The sequence below is a fragment of the Capra hircus genome, chromosome 13, assembly GCF_001704415.2.
Source record: "Capra hircus breed San Clemente chromosome 13, ASM170441v1, whole genome shotgun sequence".
In the NCBI taxonomy this organism is placed as follows: Eukaryota; Metazoa; Chordata; class Mammalia; order Artiodactyla; family Bovidae; genus Capra; species Capra hircus.
In genome coordinates this window covers 59,591,771-59,619,718 of record NC_030820.1, presented here as the reverse complement: position 1 = coordinate 59,619,718, position 27,948 = coordinate 59,591,771, and the positions used below count along the sequence as shown (strand labels likewise).

Sequence of the window (27,948 nt, the reverse complement as noted above, 5' to 3'; positions counted from 1 at the left end):
ACCTACTTCATAGGGCTGTTATGATTTATTGAGTTAATGTGTACAGAAGGCCTTGGAACAGTGTTAGCTGTTCCAACAGAACATTTTCTGCTCTGCTAGGGTTGGCTGTTAATATTATTATGGGCATAGCCCAAATCCCTGCTCTGACATGGACTTGCTCTCTGACCTAGCACAGCTCACTTTGCCTCTCTGGGCTCAGTTTCCTCACCTGTAAAATGGGATCGCATTGGCACTATTCATAGCGCAGTTGTGAGGATTCAAGATCTCATATGGGAAGGCCTCCTTCTCATGTAAGGTTGGTTGTTGGTTAGGCAGTTACGTGAGATGCTGGGTGTGTCTGCCCGTGTGGGCGTGGCAGGCACTCGTGAGGGCACCTTCCTTCTGGATGAGCCCCCGGCCCCGCCCTCCGGTCAGCAGGACCCTAGCTGATCAACCCTCCAGACAGACCCTTTTTCTTACCCTTTCTCCTGCTTCTTGGGTTGCAGCGCCACCTGCTGGCTCAAAGCTACATTGCATCCAGAGTTCCCTGTCTACATGGCGGGAAGGGAATAAATTCTGGAGCTCTTACTGTGCGCACCTACACATAGGTCGACGTAGGTGTCAACGTCTATAGTGTCACCTTCATGCAGCAACCTCAGGGAGGTCACACAGAGCTAGCTGTGAAGCTGGGTGGGATTCGAATCCATCTCCCCTTTCTCCTCACTCCAAACACCCTTCTAGAGTATGTTCAAGTTCTACATGTGGACTTGCCCTCCCCTCCACTCAGGAAGGAGCCGGAGCGGAGGTCGGGGGTCCGTGGGACAATGTCATGGCTGTCCCCCAGGGCTCGGATCGAAGAAGAAAGAGCACTGAACTGTGAGTCCTCAAGGTGGAGTCTCTCTCTGGCTTCCCCAACTATCAGCTCAACAACCTTCGGAAAGTCCCTAGCATTTATTCTAGCCCTTATCATTTTGAAACGATAGTTACTGCGGGGGAGAGCATTTAACGTGGGCGAGCAGAAAATTGAAAGTAAACACATTTTTTAAAAAACACTGAAAAATCCTTTCAATCTCTCATAAAATAAGGCATTGGCAGTTTTCTGAATAGAGTCCTTTGCAGTAATAAGTACACTGAACATAAAGAGTGGCAGAGTGTGGTAGCCATTGCATTGGTTTGCACACTATAATTTTAGATTCGCTCTTGCTCAGATGTGTGGGATTCTGTCCACGCCCCCAGCATCTTGCTTACAGCTGGGCTCATGTCCAGGCAGAACCACCCACACTGTGTACAGGGTAGGCAGGCATCCTCCCTTCCCTCTCTTTCTTTCTGGACACATGGTTGCTTTTCTGAAGTTACATAATAAAAACAGCTAACATTTATTGAGCAGGCACTGTTCTGAGACCTTTATCTGCATTTATTCACATCATCCTCCTAATAATGCTATGAAGTAGCATTATGATAGATGAGTAAACTGAGGAGCTGAGAAGTTAAGTGACTAACTCAAGATCACGGAGCTAGTAGACGGTAGAGCCTGGACTTGAGACCAGGAAGTCTAGGACCAGAGCCCACACACTTGATGGTCATGCTACCCATTTGAAGAGAGGCCACAGGTTGTGAGTAATACAGCAAAAAAATAGGAGGCTGAAACCGTGATGATTGTGGAGCAACACTCTGCCTGGAACCCAGATTTAATGTGATAGAGAAATACACTTCTCTGTTTATTAAGCTTTTATAATGTGGGGCACATTTTGTTACACAATGGAATTCTCATATTTGTATATGTGTGTGTGTCCAACTCTTTCGGACACCATGGACTGTAGTCTGCCAGGCTCCTCTCTCCATGAAATTCTCCAGGCTAGAATACTGGAGTGGGTTGCCAGTTCCTGCTCCAGAGATTTGTATATGTATGTTTCTCCATATGTAAGCATATTATATATATATAATTTCAGTTCAGTTGCTCAGTTGTGTCCGACTCTTTGCAGCCCCATGGACTGCAGCAAGCCAGGCTTCCCAGTCCAACACCAACTCCTGGAGCTTGCTCAAACTCATGTCCATCGAGTTGGTGATGCCATCCAACCATCTCATACTCTGTTGTCCCCCTCTCCTTCTGCCTTCAGTCTTTTCCAGCATCAGGGTCTTTTCCAATGAGTCAGTTCCTCGCATCAGATGACCAAATTATTGGAGTTTCAGCTTCAGCATCAGTCCTTCCAATGAATATTCAGGACTGATTTCCTTTAGGGTGAACTGGTTGGATCTCCTTGCAGTCCAAGGAACTCTCAAGAGTCTTCTCCAGCCCCCCAGTTCAAAAGCATCAATTCTTCGGCGCTTAGTTTTCTTTATAGTCCAACTCTCACATCCATACATGACTACTGGAAAAACAATATATATATATACACATATATACATACACACTCACACACACTCTCAGTCAGTCACACAGAAAGAGGACTTGAAAAGATAGATACCAAAATGTTAGCCTAATTAATTCTAGAGGAAGTGATTTCTGATGATTCCTTTTTTCTTCTTGACAATTTGCTGTACTCTGATTTTTTTCTTTGAGCATGTGTTATTTCAAAACTCTACAAAAAGAACAGTCTAAAGAAAGGAAGCATTCTATAAATAGATCCTATTGTTTAAATCACCTTCATTTGTTCACAGGAGCCTTCCTAGGTCACACACACATACGAACTTAGATTTTACAGAAGATTTGACTTTGCTTCTTGTGGGCTATGGAACTTTTCTTCAGATGTTCTTTTTACTGAACAAAATGCCCTGGGGATGGTTCCCTGTCCCTACATACAGGGTGGCCTCGTTTCTTGTAACCAGCGCAAAGCACTGCCTGATTGGGTGTGCCGGGTTACAGCACAGCTTTGTTGGTGGACCTCTGCAGTTTCCAATTTTAAGCTACTGAAAATAACATGGTGATGAAAGTCTTGAGACCTGCCCCTCTGCATTTGCATGGGGCTTTGAAGTCTAACTAACTTCTAATCTGGGACCCCTGCTTATTTGCTGTGTGACCTCAGGCAACTTACTGTGCATCTGTGAGTCTCTATCTCCTCACCTGTAAAATAGGGGAAATATTGAAGCTTGCCCCATAATATTATTGTGAGACTTATAACATCTAAAATTTATCACATGCTTACTACATGCCAGGCACATTTGTAAGTGCTTCTCAAGTGTTAACTAAGTTAATGCTCACTGTAGGGTGACATGAGGTAATGCTTAGATAGAGGCCCTAAAGTTTTCTAGAAGCTTCCAGCTTTCAAACAACCACCATGAAATCCTCTGGCTAAATCTTCATGTGGAACCATTCCACAGACTTCTTAGAGTTGGTGGTAAAAGGAGCTATTTGTGTGATCTCAATCTTTTAAAATTTATTGAGATTCATTTTGTAGCCTGACATATTGTCTATCCTAGAGAATTTCCCATGTGCATTTGAGAAAAATGTATTCTCCTGTTTTGGGGTGGAATATTCTACAAATGTCTTTTAGATCTAGTGGTTTATAGTGTTGTCCAAGTCTTCTATTTCCTTGTTGACCTTCTGCCTAGTTATTCTAGCCATTATTGAAAGTGGGGTATTAAAGGGCCCAGTTATTATTATTGAATCATCTATTTCTCCTTTTAATTCTGTCCATTTTTGCTTCATATATTTTTGGGCTCTGTTGTTATATATTCACATATTTTGGGTGCATATATGTTTATAGTTTTTACATCATCCTGATGGAGTAACCCTCTGATATCGCTGTTTGCATGATATATATATTCATCCTTTAACTCTCAACCTATCTGTATCTTTGAATCTAGAATGTGTCTCCTGTTAGAGCGTGGTATTTTTGTCCAGTCAGAACTACAGTTACATCTGGCATTTTGCTTTATGTTTTCTGTATGTCTCACGTCTTCCCCCAGGTTTTACCTCTATAAACATCATGAAGTAAATCAGGAAAGACCATGCCATTGCAAAACCAGAATTATAATACATGATATACAACTTGATGTACTTGATACACAACTCTGGCAAGTTCCAGTGCCTCAGCTACTCATTCTTAAAGGGATAGCACTAGTCTCTGCACATTCTGCCTACAAAAGCACTAATTCCTCATCTCTTCATTTCAGTTCTGGAGGAGTCTGTGTGTGTGCCCTGTGGAGTGATAGAGTTGGGGCCAAGGGAGTTTTCTGTTTCTATTTCAAACCAGATGATAATGACAATGAACCGAGAAGGAGCCGTATCTCTCTGTGGCCCAGTGTCCTTGTCTGAAGCCAAGGTTTTCCTGTCTGGTTCACATGCTTTGAGACTCGTGTCTCTGATGCAGAAAGAGCATGTAATACAGAGCTTAGGCATTCTGGGTCCAAGCATCGGTTCCCCCACTCACTGGCTATGTGACGTCACATAAGATACTTAACCTTTCTGTGCCTCAGTTTCTTCATTTGCAAAATAGAACTGATAATAACAGGAAGTACGTCATAGTGCTTCTGTGTGAATTGAATCAGTGAAGGCTCAGGAAGAGCCCAGGGCATGGGGAGACCTGTGGCAGGTGACTGCAGGAATGGCCTTGGCCCTGGCATCTGGCCCACCAGGAAGGGCGGCAGTGGGAAGCTTTTAGGTCACTGTGGTGGACACTGTGGGGGGCTGGGCACTTCCTTTGCAGGGATTCCAGTGATGACCAATCCCATTTTAGTTGACTCCACAGGTCTTTCCTCAGAGCAGTCCTGATTTCATGTTTCCAAGTTCTTGGGACCACCTTCCTCCAGGATAAATCTGAAGTATGATACCCCAGTTGTTAAGCCAACAGCTCATTAGAAAGAACCCTGGATTCAGAGCCAGGGTCTGTGCCCTGACCTTGCAGCCCGTTTTCTGGGGAACTGGCTCATTCATTCCGCCATCTGGACCTCTGCTTCCACATCTGCCGTGTGATGTCGGATTCTGGGGGCTGTTTTATAAAGGCTGTCATAACACATGTCATGCACCTTATAAACTTAAAGAGTCTGTGAGGATGCAAGAGGGCACACCACTGGACCTGTTTTCTGTTGCTGCTTGGTTACCTCAAGCAGCAGCTTAAAGTGATGCCAATTTATTATCTCACAACTCTTAAGTGAGAAGTTGGACACAGGTCTCATAGAGCTAAATCGCGGTGTCCACAGGGCTGTGTCCTTACACAGGAGAAGAATCCATTTCCGTACTCATTCAGGTTGTCAGCAGAATCAAGTTCCTTGTGGTCACAGCTTCCTGCTTCCTTGATGGCTGTCAGCCAGGGCTGTACTCGGCTCCTCGGGGCCTCTCTTCTTGGTCTTTGCATATAGGTTTTTCCTGAATCTCAGACCCAAGACACTTGGCATCTCTCTGACTTCTGCCAGGTCTTTTTTTTTTTTTCCTTTCTCTTCCTTCCTTCTTTCCCTGCTTCCTCCTCCTTTTTTTCTCCCTCTTTCCTTTTCTCTTTTATTTTCCTTTCTCTTCCCTTCCCTCCATCCTTCCTTCCCCCTCCCCCCTTCCTCCCTTTCTCTCTCCAGCTGTAAGGAGATACAATTGACACACAACACTGTGTGAGTGTAAGGTGTATGACTGTGATGACTTGATACACGTATATATTGTAACCTCCATAAGGTTAGTTGACATATTGTCACCTCCAATAGTTACTATTTTGTGTGTGGTGATAATACTTCAGATCCACTCTTTTATTGACGTTCAAGCGTATAATACAGTTTTTTGGGTTTTTTTTTTTTGCCTTTTGTGTGTCTTTTTCGGGAAAACATATTTTTAGTTCCTGTGTCCATTCTTAATAGGATTGTTTGGGGTTTTTTTTTTTGCTATTGAAGTGTATAATGTTGTATATTTCTTATTTCTTTCACTGACTTTCTTCTTTTTTAATGTTTATTTTTATTTATTTATTTGGTTGCACCAGGTCTTCATTGTGGCTTGTAGGATCTTCAACCTTCGTTGTGACATGTGGGATTTTTTTTTTCTTTTCTTCTTCTTTTTTTTTTCAGTTATGACATGTGAACTCAGTTACAGACTGTGAGATCTAGTTCCCTGACCAGGGATGGAACTGGGACCCCCTGAATTGGGAGCGCAGAGTCCCAGCCACTGAACCACCATGTGAGTCCCCACTGAATCTCTTCTGATTCTGTTTTTTAAAGACTTATGTGATTAGATTGGGCCCATTCAAGTAATCCAAAGTAACTACCCTATTTAAGATCTATAACCTTAATTCTATCAGGGGGTATCCTCAGGGATACCCACCCGCTGCCAACCCTAGGCAGAGTCCAGAGTCCTGATCTCATTCTTCTGGGAAATGCCCTTGGTTGGACCAGAAAGACATCATGTGACTTGGGTCAGACTTGCAGGGCAGGCCTGAGGTTAAGGGGCATTCAGGGTCTAGAGCAGGTATTCTCACAAAGTGGAAGCTTATAATGAAAATGATTGAGTGCTCACTGTTTGCAGGTGTGAAGGTAATTAATCCTCACCAGAACCCTGAAAGAGCGGGGTTTTTATTGTCCCCATTGTACAGAGGAAGAGACCAAGGAGAGCTGACTTGTGCAAGGTAACTTAAAGGCTGTCAAGGTCACAGGACTCCCAAGGAGGTGGGTGGAAGCGAAACCACAGGGAGGGCTGTCAGATGGAGGTGCCTTTTCCAGATACCAAGTCACTGCCCTCCCACCTCGTCCTTGACAGAATGTTCTAGCATGGCTAGCACCGCAGGCTACCCGCTCTTCTGCATCTGCTTCCTGTGTGTGTGATTAATCTTGGAGCGTCTTCCCACGTCAGTACAGAGAGATGGTCTTTGTGCTCATCATCCATTCCAGTATCTTTTATGGGTGGAATGACTAGAAACGATCCAAACGCCCTTGGAAGGGCAAATACAAATAAAACCATTTCTTCCTGGCACCAAAAAGAGAGAGAGACATCCCTGCTCCTTTCTCTTAGGGCATTTACTTTAGAAAACTTGTAAATTTTTTCTCGGATCCTTTTCCCTTGTATATGAGTCTTTTTAAAAAGCTGAACAAGCCTCTTGTCAGTTTTTCTATCCAGGAATGTTTTTCTCAAGGATGGAGGAACCTTCTGTTTGCAATGTAAATATCAGGAAGCCACGCCCCCTTCACCCACACTCTGGGCAAGGTGAGGAGCTTAACTTCAAGGTTTGGCTCCAAGTTGCAATGCCACCTTCATAGAAAGATATGGATTCTTCTTTCCTGTGGACGAGGACAATTAGCTAACAGACAGCCAGCCCACATGCCAGCTGAGTTCAGGATGACCAACTGTACCATCTAGTTCTCTTTCTTGAGGACAAGTTGTCATTTGAGAACCTGGATGTAATGTTAACAGGTTGTGTCTGCTGGGCTTTATAAAAGGGTGGAGTTTCTTTCCACCTCTGAGGTCTCTTTAGCAGACTGTCCATGATATGTACCACAATCACATTGAACATATATTCAATAGTCAATTTTCTATGTTTGCAGCTTTTGTGGGAGGTTTTTGGATTTGGTGGGAGATTTTAAAATTTTGTCTCCAACACCTTCAAATGCTTCTCTACAGAGAGCTGGTTGAAACAAATCTGCATCTCCACACAGTGGAATACTATGCAGTTGTGACAAAGAATGAGAAGACTACATTTTCACTGTTGCGCGAAAGTGCAGAGTACACAGTGAGTTACTACTCTTTATGTAAAAAGACTATATTTGAATTTGTTTACATTTGCATAATCTCTGGAAGAATAAGCAAGGAACTAATAAAAGTGCTCGTGTATGTGTTAAGAGGAACTGGACAGAGCGGGAAGTGGAGAGGGATGGAATTTCTTTTTTGCTAAATATCATTTTATATGTTATGATTTTTGAAATATGTGACTTTATATTATCTGTTCAAAATTAAAAGGAGGGGTGGTGGTAAGCAAACAGAACAAACCTGTGAAGAAAAGAAGTCCCAGGATCAGACCTTTTCTAAGCCCTTGATTCTGTTTATTCCTGAGCTCAGCCTTCACTTTAGAACCAACGGAAAGCTGATTATATTGAAACATTTTTTTGGCATTCATGTTGGACTTTCTCTGAAAGGATGACCTTAGTGTAAAACCAAGGAATATCTTTATTTATTTATTTATTTAAAAAAAGATAAAACCCCAAAACTATCAGGTAGCTAACACACTCCTCCCCATTCTACTCCTCCCTCCAGTTCAGAGTCAGCCAGTGAATGGGGTGGGGGAATTCATGTTCAGAGTCTTGCTGTGGCCCCTCTACTCCACACCTCTCCTTCTGCCTCTTAGGAGGTCATTTACTCTCTAAGGAGCGAGACTTCCTGGGTCAGCAGGGGTAATAAGAAGGGGTAGGTGAGGTACAATGTTCCTCCATACTGGGACACCAAGATGCCTGAGAGAGTCCACCATTAGCCATCTATCTTCTAGAAGCTTCTCTATGAGAACAAGGGTGGAAAGGATATGGAGAAGGGGACATCTCTTAACCCTTCTAGCCACTTCTAGGCTTTGTTGATTGTCACTCCTGTTATTACTCTTGGTCATCAGATCAGGACATGCTGGGTGCTTCTCCCTTTTATCCCTGTGCCAAACCTATGACATAGGTACTAATAATTCCCATTTTGTGGAAGAGGAAACAGAGGCGTAGAGCAATCAAGTGACTTCCCCACGGTCACATGGCTTATAACAGGCGACTCACCCTCCCAGCTGTTCCCCTTCTAACACCATCCAGCTGGGTGCTGCAGAACCGTTGTCGACATGAAAAATATTCACAATCTAAAAGTTAAAGAGTTATGTTTTATTCAGCGGGAATTTTTAGGACTTCAAGCCTGGGAGGCAGCATCTCAAGTAACCCTGAGAGAACTGCTCTGAGGAGGTTAGGGGAGGAGCTAGGATATAGGAGTTTTGCCACAAAGGGCAGGTAGCGGAAGCATCAATAGATTACTGTTAATGAAAGAAAACCAGAAACTGCAAGTTAAGCAATTCAGCGCTTTTCTATGTATTTAGCATGAGTCTGGGCTCACTGAAATCATCCCTCTGATATGCTCCTCAGCTATCTGGGGCCAGTATCCTGTGTTTTCATATCCTGAGTTTCCTCAGGGCTCACTGGCTCATGTTGGACACCTGCACTCGTTGGAGGCTGTGATAGCCTTTATTGATATGGCAGAAAATAGTTCATTTCTCACAGTCATCTCTCAAGAGCTAAAACAAGATCTGAAAAGCTAGCACTGCAGGCACTGTGACAGAGTTGGGGTGGGCTGTGCTTTGCATTTCCATGTCCCCTGGGAGGCCCATACCACTCCCCACCTTTCCTGAGAGGAGTTCGTGCTGTACACAAAAGTACTCAGGCTCTGCCTCCCTGCTGTCTACCACTGGCTCTGTGACCTTGGGCACACACCTTGCCTCGAGGTGTCCCAGTTTTCAGGAGTTAGTAATGAGGGCGGGGCCTTATGATGGATCACGTGCCTTCAGTTGGTTTAGGCGGAGCAATGCAGGCTGCAGAAGTCAGCGGATGAGAAGAGCGTCAACACGTTGACCAGCGGGAACATGACAACCGCTCCCAGGAGCGAGCCCAGCTGCACCGCCGCCCCGCACCACAGGAGGGCGCTGCGGCTGTGGTCGCGCAGGATCACACCCAGCATCACCTTGACGTAGCTCAGACAGCCAGTGAACAGCACCCAAGAAGCCACCTGCAGAGACACGTTGGGAGAGATGCTGAGTGAAGGTGACTTTGGGGTGAGCCCCAGGGGCAAAGGGCACTTCTAGGGTGACCTAACATGGCTAAGAGAACCCCATGGAATAGCCTCTAAGTGCAAGGAGAGCTAATGGGACCCCCTGAGTTGACCTCCCCAAGGATAAAGGAGAACCCAATGGCTTTCCGTCCCCCATGATCAAGTCAGGACTTCCCTGGTAGCTCAGCTGGTAAAGAATCCACCTGCAATGCAAGAGAACCCAGTTCGACTCCTGGGTAGGGAAGATCCCTTAGAGAAGGGATAGGCTACCCACTCCAGTATTCTTGGGCTTCCCTGGTGGGTCAGACAGTAAAAGAATCCACCTGCAATGGGGGAGGCCTGGTTTTGAGTTCTGGGTTGGGAAGATCCCCTGAAGGAGGGCATGGAAACCCAAAGTTGCCTGAAGAATCCCCATGGACAGGGGAGCCTGGTGGGCTACAGTTCATGGAGTCACAAAGAGTCAGACACGGCTGAGCAACTAAGCACAGCGCAGCATGATCAAGTCAGGGGCAACTGGGAGAAAGCTACTGCTGCCATACACGTAGTGCAGTGTGGCGTTCATGGGAGAGTCTGGACTGTCACCTTGGACCTGCCAACTAACTTTCTGAAGCCTCTGTTCCCCAATGAGAGCATCCCGCCTCCTCCCCACACCCACCTTGGGCTTCCTGAGCAAGTAACCACAAAGCACTTGGTCAATAGAAGGAGCTATACTCTGGGTCTCCTAGGCCTTGGCTAGGTAGAGGTGGGAGGGGGATAGCGCCACAGTCCAGACACTCACGATGAGGACTTCTCCACCCCAGTGTCCCTGCATGAGGGGGCAGGGGCTCATCACAGCCATGGCCATGTTGTAGGCTCCGAAGCTGGTCCCAAGCACTGTGAGGACTCCCAGGAACGGCAGAGACCTAGGACAGAGTTGGGGGGATGGGGCGTGATTGGAGGAGTGAGAAGCCTGAACATTTGCCCCTACTCCCCCACCCGGCCCGAGCTCCAGGGGGCCACATGGAGTGGTCAGCTTCTCCAGGTTTAGAGGTTAGACCCATGTGGAAACTTCCAGGCTACCCAGTTCAAGTGCATCAGTGAGGTTTCTGAGATCAAGACTGGCACAAGTCATCCTGAGTATTAACAGCAGAGCCCAGCGTCCCAGTGGGAGAAACCAAACAGATTCTGGGGCTACACAAGCCTGGTTCAAATCTCAGTTCCTCCTGCAAGACTAGGCCCTAAGCCTCAGTTTCTTCACCTGTGAGATGAGTCTTATGTGGCTGGGAGAATGCAGGGGAGCAGAGTGTGTAGGGCCTGGCCCTGGTTGTGGGCCCACCTGGTACCATCTGTTGCTATTTCCTCCTGCAACACCTCGCACCCACTCTAGGAAGTTGCGCAGATGAGTGGGAGGCTTGGATCATGGCACCGTGACTGTAGCCTGTACTGTGCAGCCTTGGGTGACCCTTCCTCCCTCCAGCCTCAGCTCCCTGGTCCACAAGATGAGATTCACATGATCCGGGGGCCCTGGTAGCCAGCTCAGAGGCACTGGTGGCCTTCCATGTAGCCCTTGGTCTGACCACTGAGGACACCATCCTTCATTTGAGGCCTTTTCTCCGGGATCTCCCCATCCACACTGACAGGTTAGAGTGGAGGGCTGCCTACCTCTAAGGACACTTTCTGTCTCAGGATTCTTGGATTCCTGGACTCTCAGATTCTATATTTCTAACATTCTGGGCATCTCAGAGTCCACAGATCTGCAGTCTCTGGTCTGTTCCCTCAGAGATCTCCAGCTTCGCTCCACAGTTTTCAAACCCAAGGGAGAAAACTCAGCTTTCTGGCAAATTGACATCTGTCCAGCTCTCCCATCCTCACGATCCCTCCTTCCCTGGCAGAGGGTGGGGGTGGGGTGAGCAGGACTAGGGGAGGTGGGGATGGCAGGTGGGGATGGGCAGGGCTGAGAGGCAGTAAGGACAGGCAGGGCAGAGGAGCAGGTGGGAGTCAGGGGGGACCTAAAATTTCATGACCCCAAGGTGGGTGTTTCTCCTGTGGAGGTCTGAAGCCCCTGCATCAGAACCACTTAAGTTGCTTATTAAAATTTGGAACCCCAGGCCTCAATCTAGGCTGACTCAATTTGCATTTTATCAATTTGCCCAGCCATTCTTCTAGAATTACAGCTGTAAGAGGGCCAGCGTGGACTGGAGGCAGGAGGGCAGGACTCAAATCCTGGGAATTAGACCAGAGCAAATGCTTTCTCGGAGCCTCAGGGTTTCTATTTGTAAATAGGAGCCTCGCTTCCAGCCTGCTTATTCCTCCTCCTGGGCCAGTGGTGGTGAACGGAGACCTGACCTGCACCAGGCACTCACTGCTCTAAAAGCTTGACACAATTAGCCCCCAGCAACCTAAGAAGAGCTATTATTATCCCCATTTTCCAGATTAGATTCCTGAGGCCCAGAGAGGTGTCTAGTATCACAGAGCTTGCAAGTGGCAGAGCCGGGACTTGAACCCAGGCAGTTGAGCCCCAGACACTGTGTTCTTAACTATCCCACCTCCAGCCTGATAGGTAGGCGCAGTAGATTCTGGGTTCTGACACGAAGTGCACCCCCAACCCGAGCTCTCCAGGGCCGGGTGCGGGCAGACCTGTTAGGCAGAAAAATGGAGAGGAAGCAGGTGAGAGGGCTGGCCATGGAGCTGAGGGTGGCAGACAGGTGGTAGGCCACAGGCCCGTAGGACAGGCAGGAGTAGGTCTGCACCGAGGGCAGCACGCCGTTGGTGAGCGCGTTCACGAAGGCCACCAGGACGTAGATGAACGCCAGCCGTGCCAGGTGCCGGGGGGCCGTCTTCTCCTCCGGAGCGCCCTGGGCCTTGCCGCTCTCCTCTGGGGGACACAGGTCCTTCCCTTCCTGCGGCCGGATGGAGTTGAGGGTGACCTGAGAGGTGAGGAGGTCTTCTATGGAGGCTTCCCAGCGCTTGGGTTGACGCTGGAGGAAAAAGAAGGCGACGAAGCAGCAGGCCATCATGAAGGAGAGCAGGAGGAAGAAGACCAAGGGCGAGAAGTTGGCGGGCAGGTAACGGCTTTCCAGGTGGGTCATGGAGGGTGCTCTCCCAGCGAGCTCAGACACCAAAGTGCTGCTAGCTCCCTGGGAAAGACAAAACAAGGGCCAGTCAGATCCCTGGGTGATTTTTTTTTACAAACTGAAGGTTTGTGGCAACCCTATGTTGAGCAAGTCTATTGGTACTTTTTCCAACAGCATTTGCTCACTTCCTGCCTCTGGGTCACATTTTGGTAATTCTTGAATTATTTCAAACCCTCCATTAGCAAAAAGATTATGACTCACTGAAGGCTCAGATGATAGTTGACTTTTTTTTTTTTTTGGCTGCCCCACACAGCTTGTGGGCTCTTTATTGCCTAACCAGGGATTGAACCTAGATCCCCTAAAGTGGAAGCTGAGTTCTAAACTCTGGGTCACCAGGAAATTCCTAGATGGTTAGCACTTTTTAGTAATAAAATATTTTAAAATTATGCTATATACATTGATTTTTTAGACACAGTGCTATTATACACTCAATAGATGACATATAGCATAAACATAACTTTTATAGGCACACAAAAAGTTAGTGTGACTATCGTTAAGCTGAGATATTTGCTTTATCGTGGTGGTCTGGAACCAAATTTGTAATTGTCTCCGAGGTCTGTGTGTATACAATAAATACTAGGCATTATCATTATTAGGTAAGTGATGGATAATATATGCACAGTTACTATGGTGAGGATAATATATGCTCGCACTGACTCGCTTGCTGCGCACCAGCACTGGGTCTGTATCAGCTTGTGTGTGTCCCCTGACAGCGCCAGTGCAGTCCCCACTTTACAAAGCACGGAGGTGTCAGGACGGAAGCTACAGCTCCGCCCATTCAATGCCCTCCAGGGCTGGCAACGGAAAATACGCATATTCAAAGATGGGGCTGGCTTGAGACAGAACAGCCCCATCCAAAGCCGCTGGTTTTCAAGAGATATGCATCTAGATTTATGTAAAATTTCAAAACGTTTGAATGTTATTAACTAATTCAAACTCTCAAAAAAAAAAAAAATCTTGCCTGTTATGGTGGCCCAGGCCACTGGTTTGCAGCCATTGCTGCACTGCTGTGGTTTGGATAATATCAGACGTATACATTGTCCCATATCCAGTGAGAAAGTCTGATGTTGTAAACACATGGGGTAACGTCCAAACATTTATCAACGTCTAAAGTCTGGTTCTCCGCCTTGGTTGTACATTAGTGGCAGCTGGGGAATTTTCAATAAAGACACGTTCACAATCCTTTATCTGCAACTCTAAAATCCGAAAAGCTCTGAAAGTCAGAATGTTTTCGTGACTTGGTTGACAGCAACATCTGAACTGGATATGAAGCTGTTTATAGCCCTCATCTGCCTGTGGGGCATGAATGCCCTGGGCTGTGGGCTGTGGGCATCGCTGTGCCCATTGCCGTGTCACAGGCTCTGTCTTAGACGTGGGGTAAGTGTGTTCTACAATCTGACACTCCAGATTTCAAAATACAGCCGACCGCAAGGATTTCAGAGGAGCCCCACCCTAGATATGTGTGTGTCTCAGCAGCGCCCCCAAGTGATCAAAAGTGCTGTCGGGTCAGGAACACGAGTCCACCCAACATCTAGGGAACACCAGCCCTTGATAAGATCTTGCTTGTGACCAAGGACAGAGCTGCAACGACCCTGAGAGATGCCAGGTACCTGTGGGCTGTCCACGTTCCTGGTGGTCTCAGGGCTCAGGGTGGTGGCCGATATCTCCGTGACGTTGACGCAGGTGGTGAGACCCGAGCCTTGGGCGAGAGCCACCAGTGCGGGCAGGAGGCCGCTGAGTCCTTCGCCCACAAAGAAGGTGGTGAGGTAGTAGGTGGGCAGCCTGCTCATGAAGGGCAGGAAGGTGACAGAGGAGGTGCAGTCCACCAGGGCCAGGAAGAAGGTGAGGACGAGGAAGGCGATGCTGTGCCGGCTGCCCAGCACCCAGGAAGTGACGTTCCAGAGGAAGGCGAAGAGGGTGCAGGCGATGGTGCCCACCCCCAGCACGGTGAAGACAACGGCCACCTCGGAGAGGCAGCCAGGCCGGAAGTGATGGAGCAGGGTGACGAGCAGGGGGCCGACGTTGGCCAGCTGGATGATCACTGTGAGGTAGGAGGGCAGATACCAGCCTTCCGGGAGCTCTGCCACCAGCAGGGGCAGCTCCACCCAAAGCCCGTTGATGGCCACCCAGGAGCCCATCCCGAACGTGCAGACCAGCAGGTGTATCAGCAAGGCCATGGTGACGTCCGCCCTGGGCCGGAGGCAGCTCCCTCCCCAGACCAGCCTGCAATGTGTTTGACAGAGAAGAATATCAGGTGAGCCAAGTCACATGCATCATATAGCAGACAACTGTGCTTCTGGGCCCAGGGTTTTCTCTTATTACTCCCCTCTCCATGGACACCTTGGCTTTTTATTAGCAGAAAACATGGAAATTCCTTTATAACTAACCTTTCAGCAGGGGAAGCTTTCCTCATCATGACTCCTAAATCCAGAGTCCACAAAAGAAAAATTCGATACTGAAGGAGGAAACAGACAGAACAGGCTCCATCTTGGGCCAGACTGTGGACTTTGAGCTATATGCCCAGTATGGAAATGAAATACCAACTGGAAAACCAGAAACCCCCACCCATGGAAGAGCGCCAGGGCTCGTACCTAGACTCTCCCTCACCTAAAAGAATACCCTAATTGTCTGTGTAACCGAATAGAATCATAAATTCTACTATGCTTATTGGGGTATGATCACAGGCCTATTGATAATTGTCCACTCTTAACTACCTAGGCCTAAGGCATATGAATCACAGGTTAAGATTGTATCTTTCTTTTCCTTTGTTCAGACTAGTTTCAGGGAATTTGGGGAGGTGGGTTTGGGCACGTTCAGTTAGGGTACATAAGGTTTTCACAAAAACTGATCGGGGTCCTTGGCTAAGAGGAGACTCCGCCTTGGGCCCGCTGGTGTAATAAACTGCACTCCACCAGCTGCATTGTTCTTCTGAGTGTGTTTGTTTCTCGGAACACGTGGCTACAACAATACATTCTACTGCATAAATATTAGAACACACAAAAGCAAACAAATAAAACAGCCTCTGCAAAAAATGATGAAAAAAGACCAACAAGAAGATCAAAAGACAGACGATATCCTGGGGGAAAATACTGCAATGTAAGGCACAGACAAAAGGTTCATCTTCCTAATATGTCAAGAGTTTTTACAGATTAAGAACAAAAAGACCCAATAAAGAAGTCGACATAGGATATGAACAGTTCAGAGGGAAAAATACAAGTAAGTCTTAGACTGTCCCCTTCATTCACCATGGGAAACATCAATCAACGATGACTCCATTTCCCACTGTGAGATTGTTCCAAAGCCATGAGTTATACACGAGGTTACTATTTCTTGCAGTCTTGTTGATAACAGCAAAACATAAGAGACAACCTTTGTGCCATTCACAGAAGAGGGGCTAGTGGAAGAGATGATGGCCTGTTGGAACAGCACACACCTGTTACAAAGAGAGAGCGGTGGGAGAGCTCACTGGCTGATGGATGGTGACAGGCCTCAAGGCTGAGTTGATAAGTGAACAACATCAAGGCAGGTGGACAGTGTAGGTCTTTTGGACTTAGGGGAAGAGGAGGAAGAATATGCTCCCTTTGTATTCGCACAAAGCAGGCTTTGAAGGACACATAGAAACTGCTGGGATATTTGCAGCATCTCAGTGTAGGTCTTTTTATATAACTTTGATTTGTGAACCATGTAAACACATCACACTATCTGTTACAAAAATATGGTTATCTGATATAAAATTCCAGTCTGGAATTCTTCTTCTCAAATTATAGAGCTCCATCTCTGGACAGGCCCTTGGAGACCACCTGACTGTAGCCCTCTAGAGCCATGCTGTGACTGTTTAAGTAAAGTGAAGTGAAAGTTGCTCAGTCGTGTCTGACTCTTGGCAACCCTATGGACTATACAGTTCACGGGATTCTCCACAGAATACTGGAGTGGGTAGCTGTTCCCTTCTCCAGGGGATCTTCCTAACCCAGGAATCAAACCCCGGTCTCCTGCATTGCAGGCGGATTCTTCACCAACAGAGCCACTAGGGAAGCCCAAGAATACTGGAGTGGGAGGCCTCTCCTTTTTCACTAGCTTCCCAATTATCTGTGTCACACCACCTGTGCTGTTACCCTCAGTCTAAGAAGAAACAGTGCAGAGGGTTTGTCAACTGAAAAAAAATCAGCATCTCGCAACATAAGAGCAGTGAGTTTCAGCTTTATTCAGGGACCCTATGAAGGAAAGCTATGACCAACGTAGACAGCATATTAAAAAGCAGAGATACCACTTTGCTGGCAAAGGTCTATGTAGGCAAAGCTATGGTTTTCCTGTAGTCATGTATGGATATTAGAGTTGGACCATAAAGAAGGCTGAACACTGAAGAATTGATGGTTTCGAATTGTGGTGTTGGAGAAGACTCTTGAGAATCCCTTGGACAGCAAGGAGATTAAACCAGTCAATCTTAAAGAAAATCAGTCCTGAATATTCATTGGAAGGACTGATGCTAAGCTGAAGCTCCAGTACTTTGGCCACCTGATGCAAAAAGCCAACTCACTGGAAAAGACCCTGATGCTAGGAAAGACTGAAGGCAGGAGGAAAGGGGGCAACAGAGGATAAGACGGCTGAATGGCATCAATGACTCAATGGATATGAGTTTGAGCAAACTCTAGGAGATGGTGAAGGACTGGGAAGCCTGGCATGCTGCAGTCCATGGAGTCCCAGAGTCGGAACGACTGAGCAACTGAACGACAGCAATGTGAGGATTATAGCCAGGAAGACAGCCTCTCAGGTCTGAGGAACTGCTCCAAAGAGGTAAGGGAGGAGCCAGGATACATATGAATTTGTTGTTGGGAGTTATATGTGGTCAGAAAGCAGGGAAAACCGCTAGACCATTCAGGTATGACCTAAATCAAATCCCTTATGATTATACAGTGGAAGTGACGAATAGATTTAAGGGCCTAGATCTGATAGATAGTGTGCCTGATGAACTATGGAATGAGGTTCGTGACATTGTACAGGAGACAGGGATCAAGATCATCCCCATGGAAAAGAAATGCAAAAAAGCAAAATGGCTGTCTGGGGAAGCCTTACAAATAGCTGTGAAAAGAAGAGAAGCGAAAAGCCAAGGAGAAAAGGGAAGATATAAGCATCTGAATGCAGAGTTCCAAAGAATAGCAAGAAGAGATAAGAAAGCCTTCTTCATCGATCAATGCAAAGAAATAGAGGAAAAGAACAGAATGGGAAAGACTAGAGATCTCTTCAAGAAAATTAGAGATACCAAGGGAACATTTCATGCAAAGATGGGCTCGATAAAGGACAGAAATGGTATGGACCTAACAGAAGCAGAAGATATTAAGAAGAGATGGCAAGAATACACAGAAGAACTGTACGAAAAAGATCTTCAGTACCCGGATAATCACGATGGTGTGATCACTCATCTAGAGCCAGACATCCTGGAATGTGAAGTCAAGTGGGCCTTAGAAAGCATCACTACAAACAAAGCTAGTGGAGGTGATGGAATTCCAGTAGAGCTATTTCAAATCCTGAAAGATGATGCTGTGAAAGTGCTGCACTCAATATGCCAGCAACTTTGGAAAACTCACCAGTGGCCACAGGACTGGAAAATGTCAGTTTTCATTCTAATCCCAAAGAAAGGCAATGCCAAAGAATGCTTAAACTACCACACAGTTGCACTCATCTCACATGCTAGTAAAGTAATGCTCAAAATTCTCCAAGCCAGGCTTCAGCAATACGTGAACCGTGAACTTCCTGATGTTCAAGCTGGTTTTAGAAAAGGCAGAGGAACAAGAGATCAAATCGCCAACATCCTCTGGATCATGGAAAAAGCAAGAGAGTTCCAGAAAAACATCTATTTCTGCTTTACTGACTATGCCAAAGCCTTTGACTGTGTGGGTCACAATAAACTGTGGAAAATTCTGAGAGAGATGGGAATACCAGACCACCTGACCTGCCTCTTGAGAAATCTGTATGCAGGCCAGGAAGCAAGAGTTAGAACTGGACATGGAACCACAGACTGGTTCCAAACAGGAAACGGAGTACGTCAAGGCTGTATATTGTCACCCTGCTTATTTAACTTCTATGCAGAGTACATCATGAGAAACGCTGGACTGGAAGAAACACAAGCTGGAATCAAGATTGCCGGGAGAAATATCAATAACCTCAGATATGCAGATGACACCACCCTTATTGGCAGAAAGTGAAGAGGAGCTAAAAAGCCTCTTGATGAAAGTGAAAGAGGAGAGCGAAAAAGTTGGCTTAAAGCTCAACATTCAGAAAACGAAGATCATGGCATCCAGTCCCATCACTTCATGGCAAATAGATGGGGAAACAGTGGAAACAGTGTCAGACTTCATTTTTTTGGGCTCCAAAATCACTGCAGATGGTGATTGCAGCCATGAAATTAAAAGATGCTTACTCCTTGGAAGAAAAGTTATGACCAACCTAGGTAGTATATTCAAAAGAAGAGACATTACTTTGCTGACTAAGGTCCATCTAGTCAAGGCTATGGTTTTTCCAGTAGTCATGTATGGATGTGAGAGTTGGACTTTGAAGAAGTTTGAGTGTCAAAGAATTGATGCTTTTGAACTGTGGTGTTGGAGAAGACTCTTGAGAGTCCCTTGGACTGCAAGGAGATCCAACCAGTCCATTCTGAAGGAGATCAACCCTGGGATTTCTTTGGAAGGAATGATGCTAAAGCTGAAGCTCCAGTACTTTGGCCACCTCATGCAAACAGTTGACTCATTGGAAAAGACTTTGATGCTGGGAGGGATTGGGGGCAGGAGGAGAAGGGGACGACAGAGGATGAGATGGCTGGATGGCATCACTGACTCGATGGATGTGAGTCTGAGTGAATTCTGGGAGTTGGTGATGGACAGGGAGGCCTGGCATGCTGCGATTCATGGGGTCGCAGAGTTGGACCCAACTGAGCGACTGAACTGAACTGAACTGAACTGATACATGAAAGTGAAAGTGAAGTCGCTCAGTCGTGTCCGACTCTTTGTGACCCCATGGACTGTAGCTTACCAACTCCTCTGTCCATGGGATTTTCCAGGCAATAGTACTGGAGTGGATTGCCATTTCCTTCTCCAGAGGATCTTCCCGACCCAGGGATCGAACCTGGGTCTCCCGCATTGTAGACAGATGCTTTACCGTCTGAGAAAAGATTAATGCCAGTCACACAACCACAGACCCAGACACAAACTCAGCTCAAGTTAATGATTTTAGTGCTTTTCAATGTAAGGGAAGATACAGGATGTCTGGGTCACTGGAATAATTCTTCCTTTGTATTGCATCTGGGGGCTGTATATCTGAAACAGAATGCTTCATGCTGAATGCTTTTCCATCCTGAATTCCCCTCAGGAAGCATTGACAGTCAACTGCTGTGGGTTCCAACTTAATCCTTGTAGAGCTGGGACGTCAGGCAGCGTTCTTTGTTCACAGATTTGAGTGATGACTGGAGGCAGCTGCCTGAACTTGAAGTCATGTCTGCCTCTTAGCTAACTGAATGATTTGGGGCGACTGAGTTTGCCTCCCTCTGCCTCATTTCCCCATTCTGTAAATCGACCTCATGGTTTGTAATGAGATGCAACGTTAAGGAGTATATGTTGTCTTAACGGTACCTGGCACATAGAAAGTGCTCTCTAAGGTTTGCTGTTATAGTTATTTTTTTTCTAATTTGCATGAAAATTAACATATGAATATTAAAATTACTAAAGGAAAAAAGAACGTTCCCCTGGAGGTACTGCGTGAAATCACTGCTGGCACAGGTACCATTTTGGAGAGAAATGTTGACTGGTCCAATCACATCCTTTTTACAGATGGGGAATGGGGTGGGGTCTGTGGGGGTGGAGGGCCTCTCTGGAGGCTGGTGATGCAGAGGCTGGGTCCTCTGAAGCAGATGGCTCCACCCACGTCTCCCCAGGACCCTGATCTCTCGGTTCTGCTCAACTCACACGGTCTGCCTTTAACTCCTCGTCTCTCTTCTGGAGCATGCCGGGGCAGCCCCTGTGGGGTGGAACTTCCTCTCCAGGTTACCATACATAGAGCTGACTCTCCAACCCCAGACTCTCTTCCTCTGAAATCCAATCCTCCCTGGGAGGTGGAATGCAGCCAGACTGGCTTTTAGTCCCATTTCAGCACCTCCTGTCTGGGGGCCTTAGGCGAGTCACTAAAGCTCTGTTTCCTCACCAGCAAGCTGGCCTCACCGACAGCCCAGGTCAAACCCTGGCTCTGGGTGTACCCAGAGGACCCACAGAGAGGGCAAACTTCTGTCTTAGCCTGGCTGGGGCACCATCTTCGCACCCATCTGCATCTCAGCTTTCTGCAGGACTCTGCCCCTCAGGAAACCTCCACTGGCTGCCGGCCCCAGGCCCTTCTGTTCAGGGTTCTCCTGGAGTGGGTGTGTCCTGGTACATTTGCCAGGGAGACTGAAACCCCTGGAGGGCAGGGGCTGCTTTGGAATCTCACATTCTGATAGCGGTGGAAGAGCCTTTACAGATGACCTAGCTGCAGGTAGTGAACTGGTGACTCACTGGCTGCAGGCAAGCAGCAGATGTGTTATTTCGATGTGGGGTGAGTTGTAAGTAACTAGTTACTGACGTCTGCAAGTCAGAAAGGATTTGGCAAACAAAACTCAGGATTTCTGGCTTCTCTGGAATATTCTGGAAGACAACACCAGGTTAGCATGCCTACATGGCAACGATCACCCTTGGCCCTCTTTAACTTAGGGCACCAACCTGGGACCCTCCAAGCCCGATACACTGCAAACCCTGATCAAGCCTAGCCCTCATCTTTGAGAGCAAGATGTGGCTTGCCCTGGATCCCGTCCTAGTAGGGGATAAGTTGTGGGCTGGGATCCAACCTTGGGCCTCTCTCTCAGATCTGGACTCAGGTCACTGCCTCCAGCCACCTTTCTGCTCTTGCTGCACTAGTGTCTAGAGGCAGACGTCTGGGCTCAAATCCTGGCTTCAGTCTTGCACTAATTGGCTTAACTTCTGGCATCTGATTTCTCTTGTACAAAATGGGAGGCTCCCAGTGCCAACATCAGAGTTGTTTTGACCATGAAACTTGCAAAATGCTCACATGATGCCTGATACATCATACGTGTACATGTTAATGATCATGATTACCATTTCAAAAAATGTGGCAATTGCATTTAAAAACACAGTTATCCTGGACACTTCCTGATACCACAATACACGTCGTTTCTGATGGCAGAATTTTGTCATCACTTCCCCCTAAACAATCAATGAGCAGGGATTTTTAGTCACCTGCTTTGTGCCCAGTGCTGTGAGGGATGCAAGCAGAAAAGACACAGGGGTTATCCCCAGAGAAAAGTGTGAGGAAGAGGTGGATGGGCAGCAGGACCCAGAGGCTTCATGGGCCAAAGTGGAGGCAGAGCTGCAGGTAGAGGGGAGGGAGCAGTGGCTGGGGCTGGATGGAAAGGCAAGGTTCCCAGCCTACACTGGCCAAGGCAGGTAACTCACTGGCTGCAAAACAGAGGCAGTCTTGCCCCAGAGGATCAGTGGAGTGGAGGAGGGAAAAGATCTCCTTCAAAAGCCAGCAGTTCATTGTAGCTTCTTAGCAGCTCACTGTACTGTCCAAGAAGACCCAGAATTAGATGCTGGCTGCTCACTCCCACCTGAGACCAGAACCTGTTATAGGGCAGGCAGAATCTCATTGAAAAAAAGCTGACCCACATCAGCTCAGGTAGAGTTCTGCCTAGGATGAGTAAAACACTTTGGAAAGAAAGAAAAGATGAAGCGTTCATATTCCAAGACCAAGGCTACTAGCTGCTTTCCATCAGCCACTCTTCCTTCTTTCATTGTTACCAAGACTAGATTTTTGTTTGGACAAATGGCCACTGAGCTAAAGGACTACATTTTCCAACTTCCTTTGTAGCTGGACATGGCTCTTGAATTAAGACCAGGCCAATGTGGTTGTAGGGGCTTCCCTTGTAGCTTAGTCGGTAAAGAATCTGCCTGCAGTGCAGGAGACCCGGGTTCGATCCCTGGGGTAGGAAGATCCCCTGGAGAAGGAAATGGCAACCCATTCCAGTATCCTTGCCTGGAATATCTCATGGACAGAGGAGCCTGGTGGGATGCAGTCCATAGGGTCGCAAAGAGTTGGGCACGACTGAGCAGCTAACACTAACACTAATAAGGGTGTAAGAGACTTTGATAAAATCTCCTCAAAGGGAATGTGCTCTTTGGTTCTTCCTCCATTCTGCTGTCTGGAATTTAGATGTGATAGCCGGAATGCCAGCAGCTATTTTGCGCAAATGGGAGATGGTGTTGGGGCTAGATGGAGACTAGACCCCCTCTCAGGCACAGAACTGCCACACCAACCCTGTTTTGCCCCCTACTGGACTATTTTGCTTGTTAGTTTTCTTTTTTAACTTTTATTTTGTATTGGGATGTAGCTGATTAACAATGTTTTGATAGTTTCAGGTGAAACAGTGAAGGCATTCGCCCATGCCATTTTGCTTAATGTTGTTATCAATAAGCTTCTACATTGTTTAAGCCACTCTGATTTTTTATAAATAGCAAAACGCTGGCTAATTGGGCAGAAATATATGGTCAAGAATGCACACCGACCATGGCGGCAAGCAAAAACTAACGAATCCATTGATCTCATTTACTATTAATGCCCTGACTCAGAAACTCAGGTCCTGCCTCAGTTAGGATCTGATCAAAAACCAAAATCAAGCGAAATGAGTTGTTGAGACACACCTTAAAGAGATACCAAAAGGAACAGGTTAGGAGTAAATGTGGGGCGAAGGTCTTCCAGAAAAAAATGCAGGGAAAGAGAGAGAGACACGGAAGGAGGGAGTGGTAACTCTCACTATGGAATCTGATAGCAAAAATCAAAAGTGTAAACTGAGACTCAGTTTATATTGATAAAGACTGATTCATAATGGAGTCAAAACAGTAGTGAATATCTGTATTCTGAGTAACTTTCTCCAGAAGCCTCAGACATGCTAGGAGAGACGGACAGAAGAGTAGTAAATGGTGGGGTTTTGACTCACTGTTTCAGGCCTTGAGAGCAGAAGAAGGTATGAAATAAGCCGGGATATAGAGAAGGCAATAAGTGGTATGCCTATTAAGGAGGAATAAGTAAATAATTAAAGGGAGGAGGGGAATTGGCAGAAGATGGTTACCTTTTATCACCTGAACAGCTATAAAACTATGAGGTCAGCAAGCTGGCCAGTTACACATTTACAAATAAGTAGTTTTCCTACATAGAACCAGTAAGAACATAAGATAGGGTAGTCATTTGGGAAAAATAAATAAAGCTGAATCTCTTTCTTATCTCTTACCCCAGTCCCCGCCCCATCAAAAGAAAATCAACTTCAGCTGTATCAAATGTTTGAATATTTTTAAAATTAAAAACATCATAAAAATACTCCAAAGAACATATACACAGAAGGAACAGCTTGTGCAAAGGTCCTGGGGTAGGCACGGGCCTGGGCCAGTGTGGCTGAACCAGTGGGCTTAATGGGAGCAGAGGGCAGACCTGGGAGGTAAGGAGCCTGAATTTTATTCATGTGCAATGGGTCCCATGCACTGAGAGCCCCAGTCCCCACAGCCCACAGAGATGAGTTCTCTGGGTCCTGAGGCAGGCACAAATGCAGCTGTATAGTTTGAGGTAAGTGATATGGCTCTACAAGTCTCTATTTGGAAAAAAGTCACAGTGGTGTTATGGCCCAACATGACCTATCTCCGATATGGCTCCCCTGCCTTGGCTTATTCCCAGCCAGCCACACTAAGTGCCATGTGCCCCTGGAGCCATCAATGGCAGTGGACGGTGGATGTCCTAGACAGAGGTACCTGCCAATGCCGAGGCTGGGTGGCTTCAGAAATCTCAGGAGTGGCTCAAAGAGTGCTGGGGATACTGTTTAAAAGTGCATATCTCTGTTATCTGTTTTACAGTGGCTTTGCAGTTCTTGTTCATTCATTTACCCGGTATTCACTGGATACTTGCTATGTGCTGGACACAATCTCTGCTCTCAGGAAAGTGTGGGATGAAACAGTCATTAAGCAAAGTAGGAGCATCGAGCTAGTCAGCTGCTGATAAGGGCTGTGGAGGAAGGAGCTGTCCGGGGGAGCAGGCAGTTGGGGAGGGCAGCTGGCAGAGGGGACCTGAAGGAAGCCTGGGAAAGAGCCGTGTCAGGGGAAAGAGTAGTGGGGGGAGGGGACAGCAAGTGCAAAGGCCCTGGGGTGGGGCCTCACTTGTCCTCCCAGCCAGAAACAGGTCTTGGTGTGGAAAACACAGCCAGGAGGCTGATGTGGATATCGCAGGTCCCATGGGGAGGAACTGGCAAGGTCACGTGGGGCCCTGTAGGCAAGATTTGGAGGTTTTTTCTGAGTCAGAAATCTCCACTGCTGGGCCAGCTCTAATTTCATTTTAGATAGAATCATGCTGGCTGTTGTGAGGGGAATAATGGAGAACCAGGGTGGAATCAGGGATGAAACCTGTTAACCCCTTAGAAAGCTGGTGCAGTTATCAAGGGGGAAAAGATAAAAACAGTGCCAGTAGTAACAACTACAACAATGACCGCCATTTCTTATTGCTTGTCTCCCCAAACCAAACGTTAAGCACTTTACACACGTTATCCGGCAAACCCTCTCAGCAATCCTGGAATAAGCGTGATGATTGTCTCCATTTAATACAACAGATGAGGAAACTGAGGCTCAGAGAGGGAAAGTCATTTGCTGAGGTCACACAGCTGGTCATCTGGGAGCTGAGGTTTGAGCCCAGGTGTATCTGTGGACCCAGCCCTCTTAAGCAGCGTGAGGAGGGCCCTGGAGGGGAGGGAGTTAGAGTGCAGCTTCAGAGGCCAAGCTGAGCAGGATCCCTTTCCACTCACCTCCAGCCTCTCCCAGCACTTGGGCTGGAAAAGGGAGAGACATGCGATCCAGGCCCTGGAGAACCTGGGAGAGACTCCAAACACATCTGTTTGCTAGGCCCTTTGGCGACTGCGGGAAACCAGAAACCTAAGGCTTTGAATGAGACCCTTGACATTCTCCTACAGCAGGTGGGCAAACAGACAGCGAAGCCAGAAGGACAGCCTCAGACAAAGGTGTCTCTTTCCTTCAGATTCTTGCATGAAAAGCTGTGTCCCGGGCCCAAGGGAGTGAAGGGAGTAGGGGTGAGGGGCCAGCACACCCCCACTGGCAGGAATGGCCTTGTCCAGCCTTGACCATCAGAGCCCAAGCCTCTAAGCTTGCACTGACCTGCTCTCTGCTTTTAGGGCATCACTGGGCATCAGCTCAGGGATGGGAGTTTATCTGTGTCTATCTGTCGAGTGCCGCTTTCTCCAATGCGAGCCTGGCCCTGTCCTCTCTCCCAGTGTCCGGATGGCCACCTGGTTTGCGAAAGGCCAGGCCCCCCAACCGAGCCTGCCTCAGCTGTGGGGGTTAAGTCAGCCAGGGCTGCTCGGACAGTGCCAGCTGACAGCATAGTTGCTGGCCACACACCGCTCCCAGACAAGGGTCTGAATCAATATTACCCCAGGTTCCAGACTCCTAATAAGACTAGAGGGGTGAGGATGTGGTCCGGGCAGGAGGGAGATGGTACTGAGTGAACAGAACAGGGAGACAGAGACTTAAAAAAACACCTAGAGGAAGAGGAGGAGACAAAAAGAGAGACTGTGACACAGAGGGAAAGAAAGAATCAAAAGCTAGAGGCAGAAGCAGGCGGAAAGAAAGACAGAGGCAGGCCAAAGTGAGAGGTTGCCGAGAGCAGGAGGTGGAGGCAGGGGAGAGGCCCAGGCGTGCTGGAGGCCTGGCCCGGGTCAGCCACCTCCCTGGCGCCCCGTGTCCACGTGCACCCAGAGGCCTTCACTTGTCCTCTCTACCGGCTCCCCGGAGCCTCATCCCATCTCTGCATTCCTGTCTCACAGGCGTGGGGGAACCAGGCCCAGGGAGGAAGCAGTGCTTGCCTGCGGCCTGTCCACCCCCTGCTCAGCCAGGCTTGTGCTTACCGGCTGTGCCTTGTCAAGCCAGCTGCTCGCGCTCTCTGGGTCTTGGTGTCTCCAAAGGGTCTAAAGATGCCCGGGCTTTTAGGGCTTTGCTTCAGGGAGGAAGCGAGAAGATAATGGGAGCGCAGCCAGCCAATGTGGACCATGAGTTCCCTTCCTCCCTCACCCCTCTCCCAAGCCCTGGAAGGGCTTCAGGCCTCCCACGGGGCTGACCTTGGCTGGTTTCCCCTCCCCTCAGTGCCCATCCCAACCTCCAGTCCCGGTGCCAGGCAGGGGAGACTCCGGCCCCCACCTGGCAGGAGCAGCTGTCTAGATGTCCCAGTGGCATGGAGATGCAGTCGGGCAGAGGTTTGTAGGGGCAACTCGTTTGGCCTGGGGAGGGGGCGGGTCTGGAGTCCACCCAGCCGGCTCAAGTTGCCCCAACTCCAACTGGACCAACTCCAACAGGGGAGGAGGCCCTTCTTCCCTTCTATCCCTTGGCCTCTGAGCCAGGAGCTGACATTAGGGGAAAGGCCGTGGGGCACCCGTGTCCCCAGACTAGTGCCCCCACCTCAGTGCCCAGTGATCCTTGCCAGTGACTGGCCCCTGGTACTTGCTGCTCTGCCCTTAGCAGACCTGAGCTGCCTGCCAGGCTCTGCTGGCTTACCTGCTGGTCCTGTTCTCAGGCGGCTCTGCATGGGAGGGGCCAGAGGCAGCTGGGTTAGTATTAACCTGTCCCCGCCCCAAGGACGGGGGAAGGCAAGGCGGGGGATGGTGGGCGGGGCTCACCAAGAGCCTACTGTGTGTTTGGAACCTGCCCAGCAGCCAATTCTGATGACCCTGATGAGTCAATTTAAAAGGCTCACATTAGCCAGCGTTTTGACCCCAGAAGACAAAAGACCTGCCCAAGCACTGGGTCTGGCCTCACCTTAGGGTCAGCAGTGGGACAGGAGAAGACTCTCGAGAGTTCCTTGAACAGCAAGGAGATCCAACCGGTCAAACCTAAAGGAAATCAACCCTGAATATTCTTTGGAAGGACTGATGCTGAAGCTGAATCTCCAATATTTTGGCCACTTGATGTGAAGAGCCGACTCATTAGAAAAGACCCTGATGCTGGGAGAGATTGAAGCTGGAGGAGAAGAGGGCGACAGAGGATGAGATGGTTGGATGGCATCATCGATTCAATGGACATGAACTTGGGCAAACTCCAG

At 47.8% G+C, this 27,948-nt stretch overlaps 1 protein-coding gene and 1 long non-coding RNA gene across 2 annotated transcripts; one reads left to right on the top strand and one right to left on the bottom strand.

Moving 5' to 3' along the window:
* LOC108637405 lies at positions 5,894-7,736 on the top strand. The gene is made up of 3 exons (XR_001919048.1): positions 5,894-6,070; positions 6,416-6,515; positions 7,505-7,736. It is a non-coding gene; the product is annotated as an uncharacterized LOC108637405 (long non-coding RNA).
* Positions 8,716-26,906, bottom strand: SLC52A3 (solute carrier family 52 member 3). Its single transcript, XM_018057659.1, has 5 exons — positions 26,762-26,906; positions 14,388-15,000; positions 12,281-12,780; positions 10,443-10,566; positions 8,716-9,622 (listed from the first exon to the last, which is right to left on the bottom strand). Exons 1-5 carry the CDS (start codon positions 26,902-26,904, stop codon positions 9,410-9,412), a joined length of 1,593 nt encoding a protein of 530 aa, XP_017913148.1. The 5' UTR covers positions 26,905-26,906; the 3' UTR covers positions 8,716-9,409.